The sequence below is a fragment of the Balaenoptera physalus genome (assembly GCF_965194825.1).
Source record: "Balaenoptera physalus genome assembly, chromosome: 11".
NCBI lineage: Eukaryota > Metazoa > Chordata > Mammalia > Artiodactyla > Balaenopteridae > Balaenoptera > Balaenoptera physalus.
This window is the reverse complement of record NC_138896.1, coordinates 33,710,932-33,727,847: the sequence shown is the minus strand read 5'-3', so window position 1 is coordinate 33,727,847 and position 16,916 is coordinate 33,710,932. Positions and strand designations below refer to the sequence as shown.

General features: G+C 49.1%; 2 protein-coding genes across 5 annotated transcripts in view; one reads left to right on the top strand and one right to left on the bottom strand.

Annotated features, from left to right (window-relative positions):
* Positions 1 to 6,967, bottom strand: part of MED20 (mediator complex subunit 20) — a 44,098-nt gene extending 37,131 nt beyond the window's left edge. For 2 of the 4 annotated variants that reach the window (XM_082414809.1, XM_082414807.1), the window contains exons 1-2: positions 6,810 to 6,967; positions 3,226 to 3,380 (exon numbers count right to left, since the gene is read on the bottom strand). In XM_082414809.1, the coding sequence (XP_082270935.1) occupies positions 3,226 to 3,380; positions 6,810 to 6,823 (169 nt within the window). In that variant the 5' untranslated portion in view covers positions 6,824 to 6,967. Of the gene's footprint in view, positions 1 to 3,225; positions 3,381 to 6,589; positions 6,789 to 6,809 lie in introns of those variants that run through there. The other 2 variants (XM_082414808.1, XM_082414806.1) reach the window with 2 other exon arrangements.
* Positions 6,968 to 7,079: 112 nt separating this feature from the next.
* On the top strand, positions 7,080 to 16,822 carry BYSL (bystin like). Its single transcript, XM_082414787.1, has 7 exons — positions 7,080 to 7,642; positions 10,808 to 10,958; positions 13,341 to 13,479; positions 13,804 to 13,937; positions 14,536 to 14,696; positions 14,809 to 14,911; positions 15,413 to 16,822. The coding sequence occupies exons 1-7, from the start codon at positions 7,375 to 7,377 to the stop codon at positions 15,756 to 15,758; spliced, it is 1,302 nt and encodes a 433-aa protein (XP_082270913.1). The 5' UTR covers positions 7,080 to 7,374; the 3' UTR covers positions 15,759 to 16,822.
* The last annotated feature ends 94 nt before the right edge of the window (positions 16,823 to 16,916 follow it).

Sequence of the window (16,916 nt, the reverse complement as noted above, 5' to 3'; positions counted from 1 at the left end):
TCATGTATCACATATTAAGGAAAATAAAAGTACCAGCATTTGAGCACACCAAACGAAGCAGCTGCTCTCTTTTCTGTCCATCCCTACCTTCCTTGGCCTCCTCCCTCTTTGAAACATAGGAAGTGGCCCCACAGAAGAGTATCTGAGCACGAGGCTGGAAAGGGAGGCCAGAGCCTTCTCTTCCATGCCCAAGTTCATTTAAAAAAAAATTTTTTTAAAGATTTTAAAAAATATATTTACTTATTTGTTTTTATTTATTTATTTATTTAGGCTGTGCTGGGTCTTAGTTGAGGCACACGGGATCCAGGATGCAGACTTCTTAGTTGCGGCATGTGGGATCTAGTTGCCCAACCAGGGATCCAACCCACAGCCCCTGCATTGGAAGGCAAAGTCTCAACCACTGGACTGCCAGGGAAGTCCCCGTGCCCAAGTTCAGACTTCATCCTGAAGGCAATGGGGAGCCTTTAGAGAATTTTAAGACATCTAGCCGACTTGGGAAGCAAGCAGCACAACTACAGCACGAAGAACTCAGGATCTAGAATCACAAGATCCAGTTTCAAATCCCAGCTCACCCATTCCAGTTTCTGAGAAATGAGTTTTCTCACTGATTACTATAGGTTTCCTGCAAGAAGGAAGGAAAGCTGTATAGATTTTTAGTTATGTAGAAAATGGAAGAAGGCAAAAAATGGAAAGCAAGGTTTGTTCACTACAAGAGTTAACGGACAGACTGCCACAACCCCAAATATTTATTAAGTACTTAAACTATCCCCAACACTGTGTCAGGGTTTAAGAGGCACACAAGCAGAGGGCTTGGCCCCTGGCCTCAAGAAGCTGACAATCTCACTAAAGACAGGTGGAAAACTCTTTAGAAGACAATAAAACAAAAGTGCTTGCCTGGGAGAGATCAGAAGTCTTGGGAAGGAAGGAAAGACTTCAGGGAAGGAAGTGATCAAAGTGGGCAAGAGTCAGCAGGAAAAACTTTCATGGAAAAAACAGGTTATGAAGAGAGGGTGGGATTCAGGCAGGGATGAGAGCGCAGCGATAGGAAAGAGTGAGGAGACAGGTGGGGGGCGGTGTGACCTCTACACAGGCCTCCACTGTGCTGCCGCTTCCTGAACACACCAGGCTCCACACCAACCTCCCCCCATGCCCTCCCCACTGCCTGCTGCAAATTCATACCTTTCACCTGAGAAATCCAGTTCGAAACATTTCAACCCTCCAGTAAAAAGACATCCAAAGCCAATCTGGCATTCTGTTCCTGTGCAGACTCACTGTGATTACATGCTTAATTCATACTACGGGAGTCTGCAGGTGTTCTCACTGTCTCGAAAACAGTCTGAAAGGCAACTAAAGATTTGGGTCCCAGATCAGCAGCACCAACCACCATCTGGGAACCTGTTAGAAATGCAAATTCTCCGCCCCACCCCATACCTACTGGGTCAGAAACTCGTGAGGGGTGGGGGGGTCGATCTGAGGGATAACAAGCCCGCCCTCCCACCCTCCAGGTGATGCTAATGCTAGTCAGTGTGAGAACTTCTGACCTAAAGGCACGGAGCCAGTAAAGCAGCAGAACCGGATCTCCAATCCAGGCCTTCTGAGCTCCTTCCATTCTACCCCACTGCCTGCTGAGAATGTGCTGTTTCTCCACCTAGACTGTAGTTCCTTGAAAGTAAAGGTCTGATCAGGAAAACAGAGCCCAGGCCAAAGAGCTTCTCAGAAGTAGCATGCTATCTTATGTCTATATACAAGTGTTTTGTTTTACAAATGCTTTCATAACCGTTCTCTCTTTTGATTCTTTGTGTTCTTCCTATTGCAGTCAAAACAAATGTTAACACTGCAATTTTACTGATGATGAAATTCAGTTCAGTTCTTAGCTACCATTTACTAGACATTTATTCCATGACAATCTTTGTTCTAAGTGCTTTGCATGTATTAACTTATTTAATTAGCACAACAAGACTAGGAGGTAAATACTGTGATTATCTTCATTTTGCAGATAAGAGAACTGTATTGGGAAGGGTGCAAAAAAACATAGCCCACACCAGACAGTTTCATTAGAGGGGATTTAATACAGGGAATGAAGTACAGGGGTTGGAAGAACTGAAAAATCGAATGGAATGGTGAAGCCACCCAAAGATTAGCAACACAGGGAGCCACTACCATCCCTAAGGCTGGAAGGAAAAAGAGAAGATGTGCTGTTATGAGAGCCAGGAACAAGGGCTGCTGAACAGGAGCTAGAACCAAGGAAGAAGCAACAGCCAGAGACACAGCCCAAGGCAGAGGGAGAGGGAGAGAGAGAGACTGGGGACTCTCTTTCTTCCATCCTTGAATCTTCCCCCGTGCCTCTCACTGGTCAAAGATAACTTACAGGGGGGCCTTGCAAATGTAGTTTGCAAGAGAAGTGCAGGTAATGGATTCCTGGGGAAACAGGCAAGTGACCAGCATAAGAACAGTCACAGGTTGCAGGAATGACCTAAAGTTGCAGTTAGTTGTGGCAGAGCCAGGACTCAGTTATCTGGTTCCACGACCTAGGCTCTTAGTCACTGTGCTATGGAACCATCCAAAATCAAGTTACTACAGAGCCAAGACTAAGAGAACCCAGGTTCTCTAATTCCTATTCAAAAATCCTCTTTACCTCCCTAACACCACCATCCACAGCCCATCTCACCTTGAAATGCATTTAAAACAAAAGCTGTTTTGCTGATCAAGGTTATGCTAAGGAGGTAGCCAAGGCCACTGGCTAGGTGTGGGAAACAGGAAGCCTTTCTACAAAAGTTCCCAAAACTCTAAAGCTCCAAAAGAATCATATGCAAAGACTTCTGAGCCTCAAAGGAGTCTTTCTCAACTTTAAGGGTGCATGAAGACCATCTGTGGAGCTTATTATAAGGTAGATTATGACTGATTACCAGTCAGTCGGTAAGCAGTGGGGGGTGGGGGTGGGGGCCAGGAACCTGCACCTTTAACAAGTAACCCAGAGGATTTTGAGGCAATTAGTTGGTGACCAACACTCTGAGAAACACTGCTTTAAAAGTGCAAAGTGCAAAAAGACTACAACACAGGCCCAGTCTAAGAGATGAAGTCAAAAATGAACGAATTCAGAAACTCATCTGCCGCATGTCCACGAATACCACCCTCAGCAGAAGAGCAGAAAGGTTTCAATGAACATGAATGTCTATTAACTCCAAGCCAGGTTCCAGCCATCCCATAGACCCATCTCTCACTGACCTTGGCTGCCAAGGGTAGAGGCAGCCGTGTGGTAGGTCTCACAGTCCACACAAAATGTTCCTTGCTTCTCTGCTCCAAGCATCTCCAATTTCCGGGTGAGGAGCTCCACGGTCTGCTGGACACTCTTGCCCTCGGCCACGGGCATCTGGGACACACTGGAAGGGAGAGGACCAAAATCATCACACATGTGTACTCATTGAGTCACTCACTCACCTGCAGAATCACAGCTCATCAGGGCCAGTAGTTACCTTAGACACCATCAACCCGGACCTCCTCATTTTAAAAACAGGGAAACAGAGGCCCACAGTCCCTGAGAGCTTTGCTAAGAACCAGAGCAGGTCTCAGGACTCAGGTCTATGGCAACAGCATTTCCCGAGTGTGGTATGTGTGCCAATGTTCAAGAGAAGATTTTAGGTGGCATACAGACTGAGCATGCAGTAACACTGAATTATACGATGAGAAAGGGATTTCCTCTGCATTTCTTTCAGTTCTGACTACATCAAGGAGAAAGCCTCAACTTGGGGTTATTGTTTTTACCAACTCTCTAACACTTTGAACGTGAGCTGTCCAGCACAGTAGCCACAAGCCACATGCGGCTATTTACACTTAAGTGAATAAAACAAATTAAAACTTCAACTCCTCAGCTGCACACTACCCACATTTCAAGGGCTCGACAGCCACACATGGCTGGGGGCTAGTGTACTGGGTAGTGCTGACACAGAACATTTCCATTGATGCAGAAAGTTCTAAGGATCCTGGGATCAAAGAGAAAGCAAGCCTCAAGTTTCTAATCTTTGGGAGTGAGAGGCAACAGTATGTACAAGAATTTAACCAGGGGCTTCCCTGGTGGCGCAGTGGTTAAGAATCCGCTTGCCAATGCAGGGGACACGGGTTCAAGCCCTGGTCCGGGAAGATCCCACATGCCACTGAGCAACTGAGCCCGTGCACCACAACTACTGAGCCTGCGCTCTAGAGCCTGCGTGCCACAACTACTGAGCCCGTGAGCCACAACTACTGAGCCCGTGTGCCTAGAGCCCATGCTCTGCAACGAGAAGCCACCGCAATGAGAAGCCCGCACACCGCAACGAAGAGTAGCCCCCGCTCACTGCAACTAGAGAAAGCCCGCGCGCAGCAACGAAGACCCAACGCAGCCAAAAATAAATAAATAAATTTTAGAAATGTATTTAAAAAAAAAAAAAAGAATTTAACCAAAACAACGAAACAAAAAGTTATTTCCAAGATTTCCTTCTATGGTGAGTGAAACTGGCTTCCCCTTTAGAGTGGTAGGAAACAATCGCCAAGCACCAACTATGTGCCAGGCAGTGTCCAAAGGCCTTTGGATAAATTAACTCTTTGAATCTTCACATCAACCTTATAAGATATAATATTATTATCTCTTCATTACCAATGAGGAAACTGAAGTACAGAGGGGTTGAATAACTCACACAAGGTCACAAAGCTTGGTGTGGTGTGGCGTGACCGAATTTCAAAGCCAGGCGAGCTGGCTCCATATCCGTGCTCTTAACCACTCTGCCAGAATGCTTCCCCAGGAATACAGTTGTCTGTTAAAATACTTTTAAGGAAAAGAAACAGAATCCAAAGAAGACATTAATAAATAATAGTTCAGGGGATTTCCCTGGTGGCACAGTGGTTGAGAATCCACCTGCCAATGCAGGGGACACGGGTTCGAGCCCTGGTCCAGGCAGATCCCACATGCCACGGAGCAACTAAGCCCGGGCACCACAACTACTGAGCCTGCGCTCTAGAGCCTGCGAGCCACAGTTACTGAGCCCGCGTGCCACAACTACTGAAGCCCGCGTGCCTACTGACGCCCATGTGCCTAGAGCCCATGCTCTGCAACAAGAGAAGCCACCACAATGAGAAGCCCGCACAAGGCAATGAAGAGCAGACCCCGCTCACGGCAACTAGAGAAAGCCCGCGCGCAGCAACGAAGACCCAACGCAGCCAAAAAATAAATAAAATAAACAAATAAATAGTTCAAGTGCTATATGACTATATAAAAATCATAAATACAGTCATATGTGGCTGAATTTGGGGAGACACTGCATTGCTTTATGATCAATCATAGTCAACTAAATGAAGCTATAAAAATAGAGTCCTACTGTTGCTAAAAAATTGTCACTATTCTCCATCAGAAAAAGCACTAACAAGCAATGATGATGATGCTGATGTGCCTGATTTTGAAATAAAAGAGAACCTCTGGGACTTCCCTGGCAGTCCAATGGTTAAGACTCTGCACTTCCAATGCAGGGGGCGAGGGTTCGATCCCTGGCAGGGGAACTAAGATCCCACAAGGCACAGAGAAGGCCAAAAAAAAAAAAAAGAGAGAGAGAGAGAATCCCTAAGGTAATGCTACTGGGGTCAGAAGTCCTAGAAGCCTGAAAAAGTTGAGAAGCATCCCAACCGACAGAGAGCCCTTTCCCTCTGTCTGCCTTCTGCACTGAAAGAACAGGGTTCCATGCCTCTGTGCAGCAAACTTTTTTTTTTGGCTGCGCCCCGCGGCATACCAGATCTTAGTTCCGTGACCAGGGAGGCGTGGAACTCTTAGTTCCCTGCAGTGCAAGCGTGGAGTCTTAACCACTGGACCGCCAGGGAAGTCCTCAGAAAACTTTTCATTCCCATTCCTCACATCCTTCTTACACTAAAGGACTTCGAAGGAAACTCATGATGTCAACTGCAGGAAGCAAATGTGCAGTCACTGACAAACCTGCAAGACCTGGGCTACCAGGAGGACGAGTTCCCACAGGCTCTTATATGAGAAGCCTAGAGCCATTGACTTCAGATACCCTGGTGTCTAGCCCTCTCTGACCAGAAAGATGCTCAAGATATATATATCTTTAAAGCCCTGAAATCTAGCATTTTGGAACTAATGCCTCCAAGAAAATTAGGCCCATATCTTTCCCTGCCACACTGACTTATAACATGTTAGAGATAATAAGTCCATAGAAACTAAACCAACCATGTAATTAAACATAGTAAGAAACAGGTCCTGAAGAGGTGATGTGCCTGGAATGCCAATCTCCTAATTCCCAATAGCTTCTTTTTTTCCTCTAGACCCAAGATCTTAAAATGGCCAAACTAGGACCAGACACAGGCTGGTGTAACCGCATTTAGTGGCTGTAGGGAGGGGCAGGCGAAAACCTTAAAAAGATACTGGCTCCCTGTTGCCTATCACCCCACCCATCCAGCCCTGCCTGCAAATGGGTCCTAGTCCCGATATCCTACTTCCGACCCTAAAGTTCCACCCCAGGCAGTACTATGGCCTCACGGGCAGGAAAACGTACCAAGAAAAAGGGAAGGAGGTACACGACAATTGATGGGTTCTTAAGATAAAACCTTTTACCTGCCGCCTTCCAGGAGGAAGGGGCGCATCTCCGAGGGAAAAGTCACGCAGATTCCGCAGCCCTCACGGTGGCCCCCTCACCCACACAACCCGAGGACATCTTGCTCAGCTCCCGGGGGGCGGCGGACCCTGGTCCCGATCCTCCTCCCGGGTACACTGGAGGCTCCGAGGGCCTTCAAGACCCCAAGCCCCGCCCCCACAAAATCCCTTGAAGTCCTACCAAGTCACTCCCATGGTGTCGGGCCAGGATGATGGGAGGATCAAACAACTGAAATGCAGTGTTCTCCGGCAACCCACACTAGGTGAAGCAGCCCAGCTAATGCAAGCTCCAGTGGAGGGAGACGCTCCGGAAATAACGTAAAAACAGAACGCCCAGTCTTCGAGCCCACGAGGAAAAGGGGCGTGTCTAGGCGCCCCCAGTGACGTCACTGCCCGACACCACCACTCCCATCCCCCCCGCCCCCCGGCTTCCCGTTCGGGGAATTTCCGTTCGACTGGGAGTGCTGGGCCTAGATCCGTGAAGCTAGGAAAGCGTGGCTCGGACTGCCACCACTTAGAGAAGCCAACATTAAATGCAATGAGTTTATTCGGGAGTCCAGCTCCAAGACCCGTGAGCTCTTTTAGGCGATGGGGCGGCGCTGGTGGCAGTCCCGGCCTCCCAACGCGAGGGGGCGCTGTGAGCCTCCGTGAGGCATCTTGGGCGCTGGGAGTTTACTGCGCAAGCGCATTCAGGGCTTTGCCTCCATCCACACGTGTGAAACTTTCCGGCCAGGCTTTCGAGAAAAATGCCCAAATTGAAGGCGGCCCGCGGGGCCGGGGGTCAGGAAAAGCATGCGCCCTTGGCCGAGCAAATCCTGGCTGGGGACGCGGTGCGGGCAGGGGCCCGGGAAAAGCGACGGGGTCGCGGAACCGGAGAAGAGGAGGAAGAGTACGTGGGGCCCCGGCTGACCCGACGGATTTTGCAGCAAGCGCGGCAACAGCAAGAGGAGCTCGAGGCCGAGCATGGGACCGGGGGCAGGCCCGCGGCGCCGCGGGAGCGCACCACGCGGCTGGGTGAGTGGCCGGGGTGGGTACGAGGAAGAGGATGGGTAGTTGGGGTGGATGGCTGAAAGGTTCCGGAAGGGGAATAGCTTGGAATAAAAAAACGGGGGGCCGTATTACACTCTTGCAAAGGTAATGGAATGGGACACCCAACCCTGAGGCGGAATGAGGGTGGCCAGTGCCCTCCACTCCCACTCCTAGTTTTAGGCACCCCCAAGGTTAGGCCAACGGGATGTGGTTGCTCACGCCACTAAGTTCTGCTGGTATGTATCCATTTGTTCTGTAAATACTTACGGGATGTCTACTATGTAAATTCCACCGTGCTAGGAGTTTAGATGGTTTAGGTAAAAAAATAAACAAGATAGACGCATACCTGACTTCAGGATCTTAAAATCTAGACCAGGAGAGAGACGATGAAATAGACAATTAGAATAATGCACTCCGTGATAAAGTGTAGTTTCTCTGATAACAATAGCATTAGTCTTGGGGGTCAGGCTTCCCAGATTGCTTGGCCTTTGTGCTAAGACCTGAGAAGTGGGGAGTGCTCTGAGCACAAAGAACAATATTGTTTAGGGGCTAAAGAAGGAGAGAGATTAATTAAAAGGTGGTCAATTTTTTTCTTATTAGGCTGGGAGTGTTGACCTCCAAGTTGCTTAATCTGTTTCTCAGCTCTCATCTTTCATTTGTCCTGTGAGCAGTGTTCACAGTGGAACACTAGCGTCCTGGCTACAGTACCTTTACTTGGCTTCTAAGACATCACATACCTGTTTTACAACTTCCTCACCTCTCAGTAGCCTTTGCAGGCTCCTCTTTTGCCGCCAACCTCTTGCAGTGGCATAGGGTTCCATCCTTGGACCTCTTCTCTTCACTTCTGTTCACTGCTCTGGTGCTGTCATCAGTTTCAAGGTTTAAATACCATCTGTTTGGTAACTGCTTCCCAGTTCATATTCTAGCCCTGATCTTTTCCATGAAACCCAGATTCTTATATTTCAGCTACCTCTCCAGCCTCTCCAGTTTGAAATCTGAGACATCTCAAATTTCACACGTCCAGAACAGAAATCTTGACCATCTTGCTAAACCTCCACCCGCAGTCTACTTCATCTCAGTTAATGGCATGATGTCCTTCCATTTGCTCCAGACAGAAACCTTGGACTGCTCTCTTCCTCACTTCACGTCTGATCTATTAGGAAGTCCTGTTGACTCTACCTTAAAAATATATCCAGAATCAGATCACTTCTCACCATCTGGGAACACCATCCTGTTCAAACCACCATGATCTCTTACCTGGATGATTGCAGTAGCCTGCTAATTAGTATCCCATACCCGCTACAGTCCACTCTCAGCTGCACAGCTCGAGGATTACAGGGGTTTACAAAGACCTGTGTGATCTGCGCCTTTTGACAGTCTGACCTTTTCTGCTTCCCCTAGGCCTGCTCTGACTACTCCATTAAAAATTGCAACACCCCTACCCCTGTCTCCACACTCCAGCTTCTCTACTCTGCTACGTTTCTTTTGTCGTGGCATTTGTCTTTTTTTAACGTAATATATGTCATATTAGTTCATCGTCTGTTTCCCCCATTAGAACGTAAGCTCTATAAGGGCAGAATGTTTTTGTTTCTCTTGTTCGCTTATATTCCAGCACCCAGAACAGTGCCTCACGTATAGTAGGCACTTGTTGTTTGCTGAATGAATGATGGTGAGGTAGGTCAGAGCGAGAGCTACAAATGACTTGTAGGCTGCCCTAAAGACAATGGGGAGCTATTGGAGACTATGGGGACCAGTTAGGGGATTGTGGAATTAATCCAGGCAACAGGTGATACTGACCTAGGCTTTGACAGGGGTGTGAAGGCTTTAAGAGGGATTCTGTGAGGTACAGTGGAATAGGACTTGGTAATTGATTGGATGTTGGGTGTGAGGGCAGGGGACAAGGCAGGCCTGCTGCCCAGGCTCTGGCTTAGTATTGGCTGGCTGGTGGGGCTATTTCCTTAGATGTGGAACACAGTGAGTAGTGTAGACCTAGGAGGGAAAGGGAGTGAATGTGGTTGATGACAGGTGAAGGTTGAAGTGCCTGTTGACCCAGCTCTACAGAAGGCAGCTGGAGTTAGGGTCTGGAGCAAAGGGAGGTCCACCTACAGGTACAGATTTGGGAGTTGTTAGCATGTGGAGACAAAAGATCTGGCACGTGTTCCCCTCCCCCCTGTTTAGCTTTTATCGCACACTGTCTCTGTTCTTAATGACCTGTTCATGTGTAGCGTTTTATCTCCCTACTTAGATTATTACCTCCCTTTTCAGACGCCCAGCCAGCTGTAGTCTTCCAATAATCAGTTATTCAGATGGGTTGGTCTGTTGAAATCTGAACTCACTGCCCAGCCTCACTTTACCCATCTAGCCTTATTTCTTGCAACTGTTTACTCTCTTGGGTTGTTTTTTAAAAAAAAAACCCATTGATTATAATTGGCCACACCATGCAGCTTGCAAGATCTTACTTCCCTGATCAGGGATTGAACCCTCGCCCTCGGCAGTGAAAGCGCAGAGTGCTAACCACTGGACCACCAGGGAATTCCCAACAGAATTGATTACTCTTGTAACCAAGCCCTCTTGCCAGTGTTGTTACCCAGGTCTGGAAAACACTCCTTCATTTCCCATATTGCCTGTCCAGAGCCTTACCGTCTTGTGCACTCATCATCTTCTGGGTGCCTGTGGTATATACCATTGCTGCCACTCATTTTGGCACATAATCAAGCCCTACCATGCGTGTAAAAGAGGTGAAGAATGCACAGTCTAGACATAGATTTCCTGCCTTAGGCAAGTCACTTAATTTTCCTGTGCTTCAGCATCCCCATCTGAAACTGGGTGTAATCATAGTACCTATTTCTTGGGTTTATGATGGTTACGTACAGTGTTTAGAAGAGTTCGTGCTATATAACTGAGTATAGTGTGTTAACTGTTATTTACTACTATCACTGTCTCATTGGTTCGTATGTGTACATTTTGTTTCTCAAGCAAGATTGTGCGCCCCCGGGGACTGGAAGGTAGCATTTGCATCACCTGTTTCACTTTGCACGTCTGTGTCTATTACAAGCCAGCCCTGGACCATATACATGATGGTTAACCTCTGAATTCCTAAGCCATCGCTTACCTTGCTCACCCACTTCATCTCCCCTCTTCCGCGTCCAGGAGTGCCACAAGATGGATCAGATGACGAGGAGTGGCCCACTCTGGAGAAGGCTGCCACCATGACAGGACCAGGCTACCACGCGGAGGTGGTTGTGGACCCCGAGGATGAGCGGGCCATTGAGATGTTCATGAACAAGAACCCTCCTGCCAGGTAGGGCTGGCATGGCCTGGGATTTGGGAGAACGGGTCCTGGTAGCAACTTTATAGAGAAGAAGGTTTATATGCAGAGAAGCGTATGTCCTGGCAGGGTTTTGATTCCGCACCTTTGGGAAGGGCCTGATCATTGCGAGTTGTGGGGAACCGCCTTGACAAAAGTGGCCCATCCTCAAAGGACTGTTCTTAATGAGGATGACCCAGACTCAAAATACCTCCTCCCCGCTCTGTCTGCCTGCCTTAGAACTGCCTGGATTACCTGGGCAGACAGTTGCAGGCCTTGTTCTTTCTCTGGGTGATCTGTCCCATTGCATTTGGTCTTGGTATGCTCAGTTTTCTTAGTGGTGAGCTCAGTTTCCTTGGCCACATCTTTTTCATACCCTAAGCTTCATTTTATCCAGGGTTTTTCAGCCCCAGCACTACTGCATTTTGGGCTGGATAATTCTCTTCTGTGGAGGCTGTCCTGTGCAGTTTAGGATGTCTAGCAGCATCCCTGACCTGTATCCACTAAATACCAGTAGTGACCTTCCCCCCAGCTGTAATAACCAAAAATTGTCTCCAGACATTGCCAAATGTCCCCCAGGGGGCAAAAGCACCCCCCAGTTAGAACCACTAATTCATTCTCATCTGTAGTAAATGCTGTGTCCAAAACATGCAGGCTTTTAAGCTCCTGTGTTCAAACTCCGGAGCCCGTGGATTTTGGCCCAGGAGAGGGGAGTCTAGGATAAGGGCCCTCGACCAGTTCATTCTGACCATGTGATGTTAATGTGACATTGCTCTTGGTTCTTCAGGCTCTTGGGTTCATGCATGTGTCATTGCTAGTAATACTGTGGGAAGGCAGGGAGGCTGAACGACAAGTTCCATGGCCGAGTATTTGAGGGGCAGAATGAAGCCATGAGCCCCTTTCCCAGTGTGATGCCAGCAGCTGAGGTGGATGTTACAAAGTGCGTGCTGGTCCCACCAGAGAGCCTCTCAGGTTCCCGCCCAGCGCCTGTAACTCCTCTTTCGCAGCCCATTCTGACAAGCTTGGCAGGATGGTTTTCCAGCTTGTTGTCAACAGAAAAGTAAAGCTACTAGGGACAGGGGCTCCTGACAGTCTTGAGGGGTGACAGCTGGCATCTTCAGAGAGCAGGCTAGACCCATGTGAGCTCAGCAGTCAGAGGCCATTTAGTTCGGGGGCACATATGTACTGTAAGGTGCCTGACCTTCAGAACCTGAAAGACCAGGCTTTGACTCCCCTACTCGTGAGCTGTGAGACCTTGGGTGAGTTACTAACCCCTCTGCGTATCGGTTCCCATGTCTGAGTAATGGGAATAACAGTACCTCACGTGGGTGTCACACGGACAGTGTGAGGGTACATCTGGAAAGTCCTGCCCTTGGAAGACAGGAGCCATGTTTGTTTTGTTTTGTTTTAATTAATTTTTATTGGAGTTGCTTTACAATGTGTTAGTTTTTACTGTACAGCAAAGTGAATCAGCTATATGTGTACATATATCCCCTCTTTTTTGGATTTCTTTCCCATTTAGGTCACCACAGAGCATTGAGTAGAGTTCTGTGTGCTATACAGTAGGTTCTCATTAGTTATCTATTTTAAGGAGCCATTTTAAATAGACTTCAGCAGACCCTGAAGACACCTTTATTGCACCAAAGCCCAATGTAATGATAATTTTGAATCATCATGGTCTGATTGTGCTTAAGGAGGCTGGGAAAAAAAGATCATTCATCTTGGTCCTCTTTCCATAAACTTTAATAAATTAAAAGGGGGGTAAGTGTGTGCCATCGTCTCTCCCTAATGATCCCAGCTACCAGAAATCTTGGTTTATAATTGAGGTGTGTCTGGTACTCTGGAGAGGTCAGACCAGGCTTTTGTAACTGGAGAGTCCTCAGCACACTGGCAGCATGTGATGGATGTGTTTGAAATAGGAACACTTGTCACAAACTTATTACTACTATCACTAATAGTTCCAAGTAGAGTACGTACACTAATTCTTTTACTCCTCACGTTAACTTTATGAGGGTAGGTACTGTTATTATCCCTGTTTTACAGGGGAGGGAGCTGAGGCATAGAGAGGCAGAGTAGCATGCCCAAGGTCATGCAGGGAGCAGAGGAGCCAGGACCTGAACCCAGGCAGGTTGACTTCAGAGGCTAGGTTCCTCACCTCCACACACGACTGTCAGCTCCCTCCTGAGCTGAATGACTGCCAGGTCCTCTGTGCTCTGCAGGGATTCTGTACTGGGTGGTTGGGCCCAGAGGGGACTGAGGTCATGTGTCCCAGCAAGATCGCAAGTTTATCGGGGCTCTCAAGGGACTGCGTGGGGAGTCAAGAGCTTCCTGGACTGAGAGCACGGCACTCCCACCCCTTCCCTCCCTTTCTCCCAGGCGCACCCTAGCTGACATCATCATGGAGAAGTTAACTGAGAAGCAGACGGAAGTCGAGACAGTCATGTCCGAGGCGTCAGGCTTCCCTGTGCCCCAGCTGGACCCCCGGGTCCTGGAGGTCTACAGAGGGGTCCGGGAGGTAAGAGCTGAGAGGAGAGCTGTGATGGGACACCCTCACAGGGGCTCTGGGTGCCCACATCTCTCGTAGAAATAAGGCGTGGTGGCCGAGAGCGGGCTCGGGTCAGAGTGCGCGGCTCCAGGGTCCTGCTCTCTTGCTTACTGACTCTCTGGTCTCAGTTTCCCCACTGGAAAATGAGAATGATAATAGCACCTCCTTACAGGGTGGTTGTGAGGATTAAGTGAGTTAATGTATGAAAGGCACCCAGACAAGTACCTGGCACCCGGCACCTGGTAAACATTGTGTATGTTAATGACTATGATGATTTTATTCTCTCATCATCAGGTGTTGTCTAAGTACCGCAGTGGCAAACTGCCCAAGGCATTTAAGATCATCCCTGCCCTCTCCAACTGGGAGCAAATCCTCTATGTCACAGAGCCTGAGGCCTGGACCGCTGCTGCCATGTACCAAGCCACGAGGTAGAGCAGATGGGGGTCAGGACTGCTTTGGGTCTGTAGGGAAGAGCTGGGTGTGTGGGAAGGACAGGCTTTCCTTCCCTTTGCCATTATATCTTAGCTTTGCCCGCACAGCACTCTCTTGTGCTTCTTTATGTCATCATTTTCCCAGCTTTTTCTGTTTCCTGTTTTGGGGCCGAGACCCTGTTAAGAATGTCCTGTGATGAGTTTCCAGGGGAGAGGCTCAAAACTACGAGGATACAACCCTAGGGTGTCAGGGTGGCCTCAAAAGTCTCTGGCTCCCCAGGCATGCACAAGTCCCTGGTGACAGCAGGTTAGAGGGGACCCATGATGGAGAGGGGAAGGTGAACAGCTGGGTACCTGTCTGCCTGGGAGAGCTCTGGCTCACCCAAAGACGGACACTGTTCACCCTGTTTGGGTACATCTCGTAGCCCCTCCTCGTCGTAGTTCCCTCTCTCACCTGACCTGGGTGTTGCATGCACCCAGCTCGCTTCACACACGCTCCGATCTCTTGCATGTACCATCCACATTGATATTTAAAAGGCCAGCTCCAGACTATCAAGTGACCTGGGATCTCCCCCCTTTCCTCCAAAAACACTAGGATTTTCGCCTCTAACCTAAAGGAACGTATGGCCCAGCGCTTCTATAACCTGGTCCTGCTCCCCCGGGTACGGGATGACATCGCTGAGTACAAACGACTCAACTTCCATCTTTACATGGCACTGAAGAAGGCTCTGTTCAAGCCTGGAGCCTGGTTTAAAGGTGGGAACCCAGGAGGCAGTTACGAAAGGGAGGGGTTGGAGCTCCTGCAGTACCTCCTTTCTCTCAGTCTCTCAGTCTGGGCTTAGAGTGACTGCCCCCTGCCCCTCCCCAGGCATCCTGATCCCGCTGTGCGAGTCGGGCACCTGCACCCTCCGGGAAGCCATCATCGTGGGCAGCATCATCACCAAGTGCTCCATCCCTGTGTTGCACTCCAGGTAGTGTCGGTGGGGGTGGAGGACCACTGGTTGGTGGATCTCCAGACGGCAGAGTCCCAGGACTGGGGATGGAGGGCGGGGGGCAGAGTGGGGAAGGAGCTAAGCATAGCCCTGGGTTTGCAGCTCATTTAAGCCAGTGGGTGTATCGTTACTCCACAAGAATGTCAGTTCCACAGGAACAAGGTCCCAGGGCCTGGCACATGGTAGGTGCTCAGTAAATAGTTGAATGAATGAAAGAATGGGGAACATGGGAAGAAAGTAAGTTAGGGGTGGAGATCTCAGGACTTTTGGACCTATTCTAGTTGAATACTGAGACAAGCAGTCTGAGCCAGACTTGGGGATTTGGCATGAGTCAGTGTAGTGCTGGTAACTGGAGTCGAGGGAGTTAGATAGGGGAGGTGAAAAGAATGCCGGAGAGTCCCCCTTTAGGGATAGCACAGTGTAAGGGCCAGCAGAGGAGAAGCCTTCCTCCAGTGTTTCCCTACCTCCCTTCCCCACTAGTGCAGCCATGCTGAAAATCGCAGAGATGGAGTACAGCGGTGCCACCAGCATCTTCCTGCGGCTGCTGCTGGATAAGAAGTACGCACTGCCCTACCGGGTGCTGGACGCCTTGGTCTTCCACTTCCTGGGTTTCCGGACAGAGAAGCGTGAGCTGCCCGTGCTCTGGCACCAGTGCCTCCTGACTTTGGTCCAGCGCTACAAGGCTGACCTGGCCACAGAGCAGAAGGAGGCCCTCCTGGAACTGCTCCGGCTGCAGCCCCATCCCCTGCTGTCCCCCGAGATCAGGCGTGAGCTTCAGAGTGCCATCCCCCGAGATGTAGAAGATGTTCCCGTCACCATGGAGTGAGGAAGCAGTGCTCGTCCTGGTCTGCAGGGCATGGGAGGACACCAGGATCCCTGCTGCCGACTAAAGGTGACACTGAGCCTTTATAGCTGAAGACCCAGTTCAGGGCCACGAGAGGTCACGGGCCTCTGATTCCCCAGTTCCTGACAGGGAGAACTGAGTCTGGCCGGCTCTTTCTTCCATTCTAGGCCTGCATCCCTGTTCAGTTCTGGGACCTTGAGACTCCACAGCCCAACAGTCCCACTTCCCAGCTGGGGGTTGGAATGGGTACTTTCTCTCAGGCTGTTTTGTCAGTTCACTGGGAGGTAGATAAAAACAAAAGGCAGGTATTTATTGAACTTCAGTGTTTTGATGTGGTGGATGGAGATCTTTCTGCTTTCCCTCTTTTGTGGAGGTGGGCGCTGCATCCCTGCTCCTGTGTAGCAGTGGATTCTTCCCCAGCTTACATGGGAGCCGTGCCCCCCTCAAACAGACAAGTTTGTTTCTCTAGGCTGTACCCACCCTGCCAGCCCCTAGAGGGCACAGCCTTTGCCTTCCCCTGACACAGGCTACTTTGGGAGAATGCCAGCAACCAGGAGGTTGTTCACAAGATGATCTCAGCTGTGGTTGGAAGAGCTAGGAGAAAGCACCTAGAGGAAAGTGGAGATACAGAGGCGAGAAAGGTCAGGCCCAGGGTCAACCACCAGACCAGTTCCCTAACTTTCTTAGCTAATGAAAGCTTTAGACCAAGGGTTGGCAAACCAGGGTCATGTGCCTGTTTCCTTATGGCCCGTGAGCTAAGAATTTTTACATTTTTGAATGGCTAGGGAAAAAATTGAAAGAAGGGTACTTTGTGATAGGTGAAGATTATATGAAATTCAGATTTCAGTGTCCATAAATAAAGTTTTATTAAGATGCAGCCACACTCATCCATTTCCATGTTCTGTCTGGCTGCTTTCATGCCACAGCGGCAGAGGCGAGTACAGTCTGGCTAGAACCCTTGTTATTTGCTTTGGAGAATGTGAATTTGTTCCAGCCTAATTACTGTATTTGGGAGGAATTTGATCATAAAGCAAATTTCACATTTATATGCAGTTTTGTCTTTGAGAAACACTAGGTGAGAGCAGAAAACTGTAGCCAGCTGAGCTGAGCCAGATGATACACAAAATGCACATACCTCAG

What these genes read in the sequence shown, in the direction of transcription:
- BYSL (XM_082414787.1), top strand. Translation starts at nt 7,375, where the DNA reads ATGCCCAAATTGAAGGCGGCCCGCGGGGCCGGGGGTCAGGAAAAGCAT. An exon ending in GGAGCGCACCACGCGGCTGG is followed by an intron (nt 7,643 to 10,807) that starts GTGAGTGGCCGG and finishes TTCCGCGTCCAG; the next exon opens with GAGTGCCACAAGATGGATCA. An exon ending in AACAAGAACCCTCCTGCCAG is followed by an intron (nt 10,959 to 13,340) that starts GTAGGGCTGGCA and finishes CCTTTCTCCCAG; the next exon opens with GCGCACCCTAGCTGACATCA.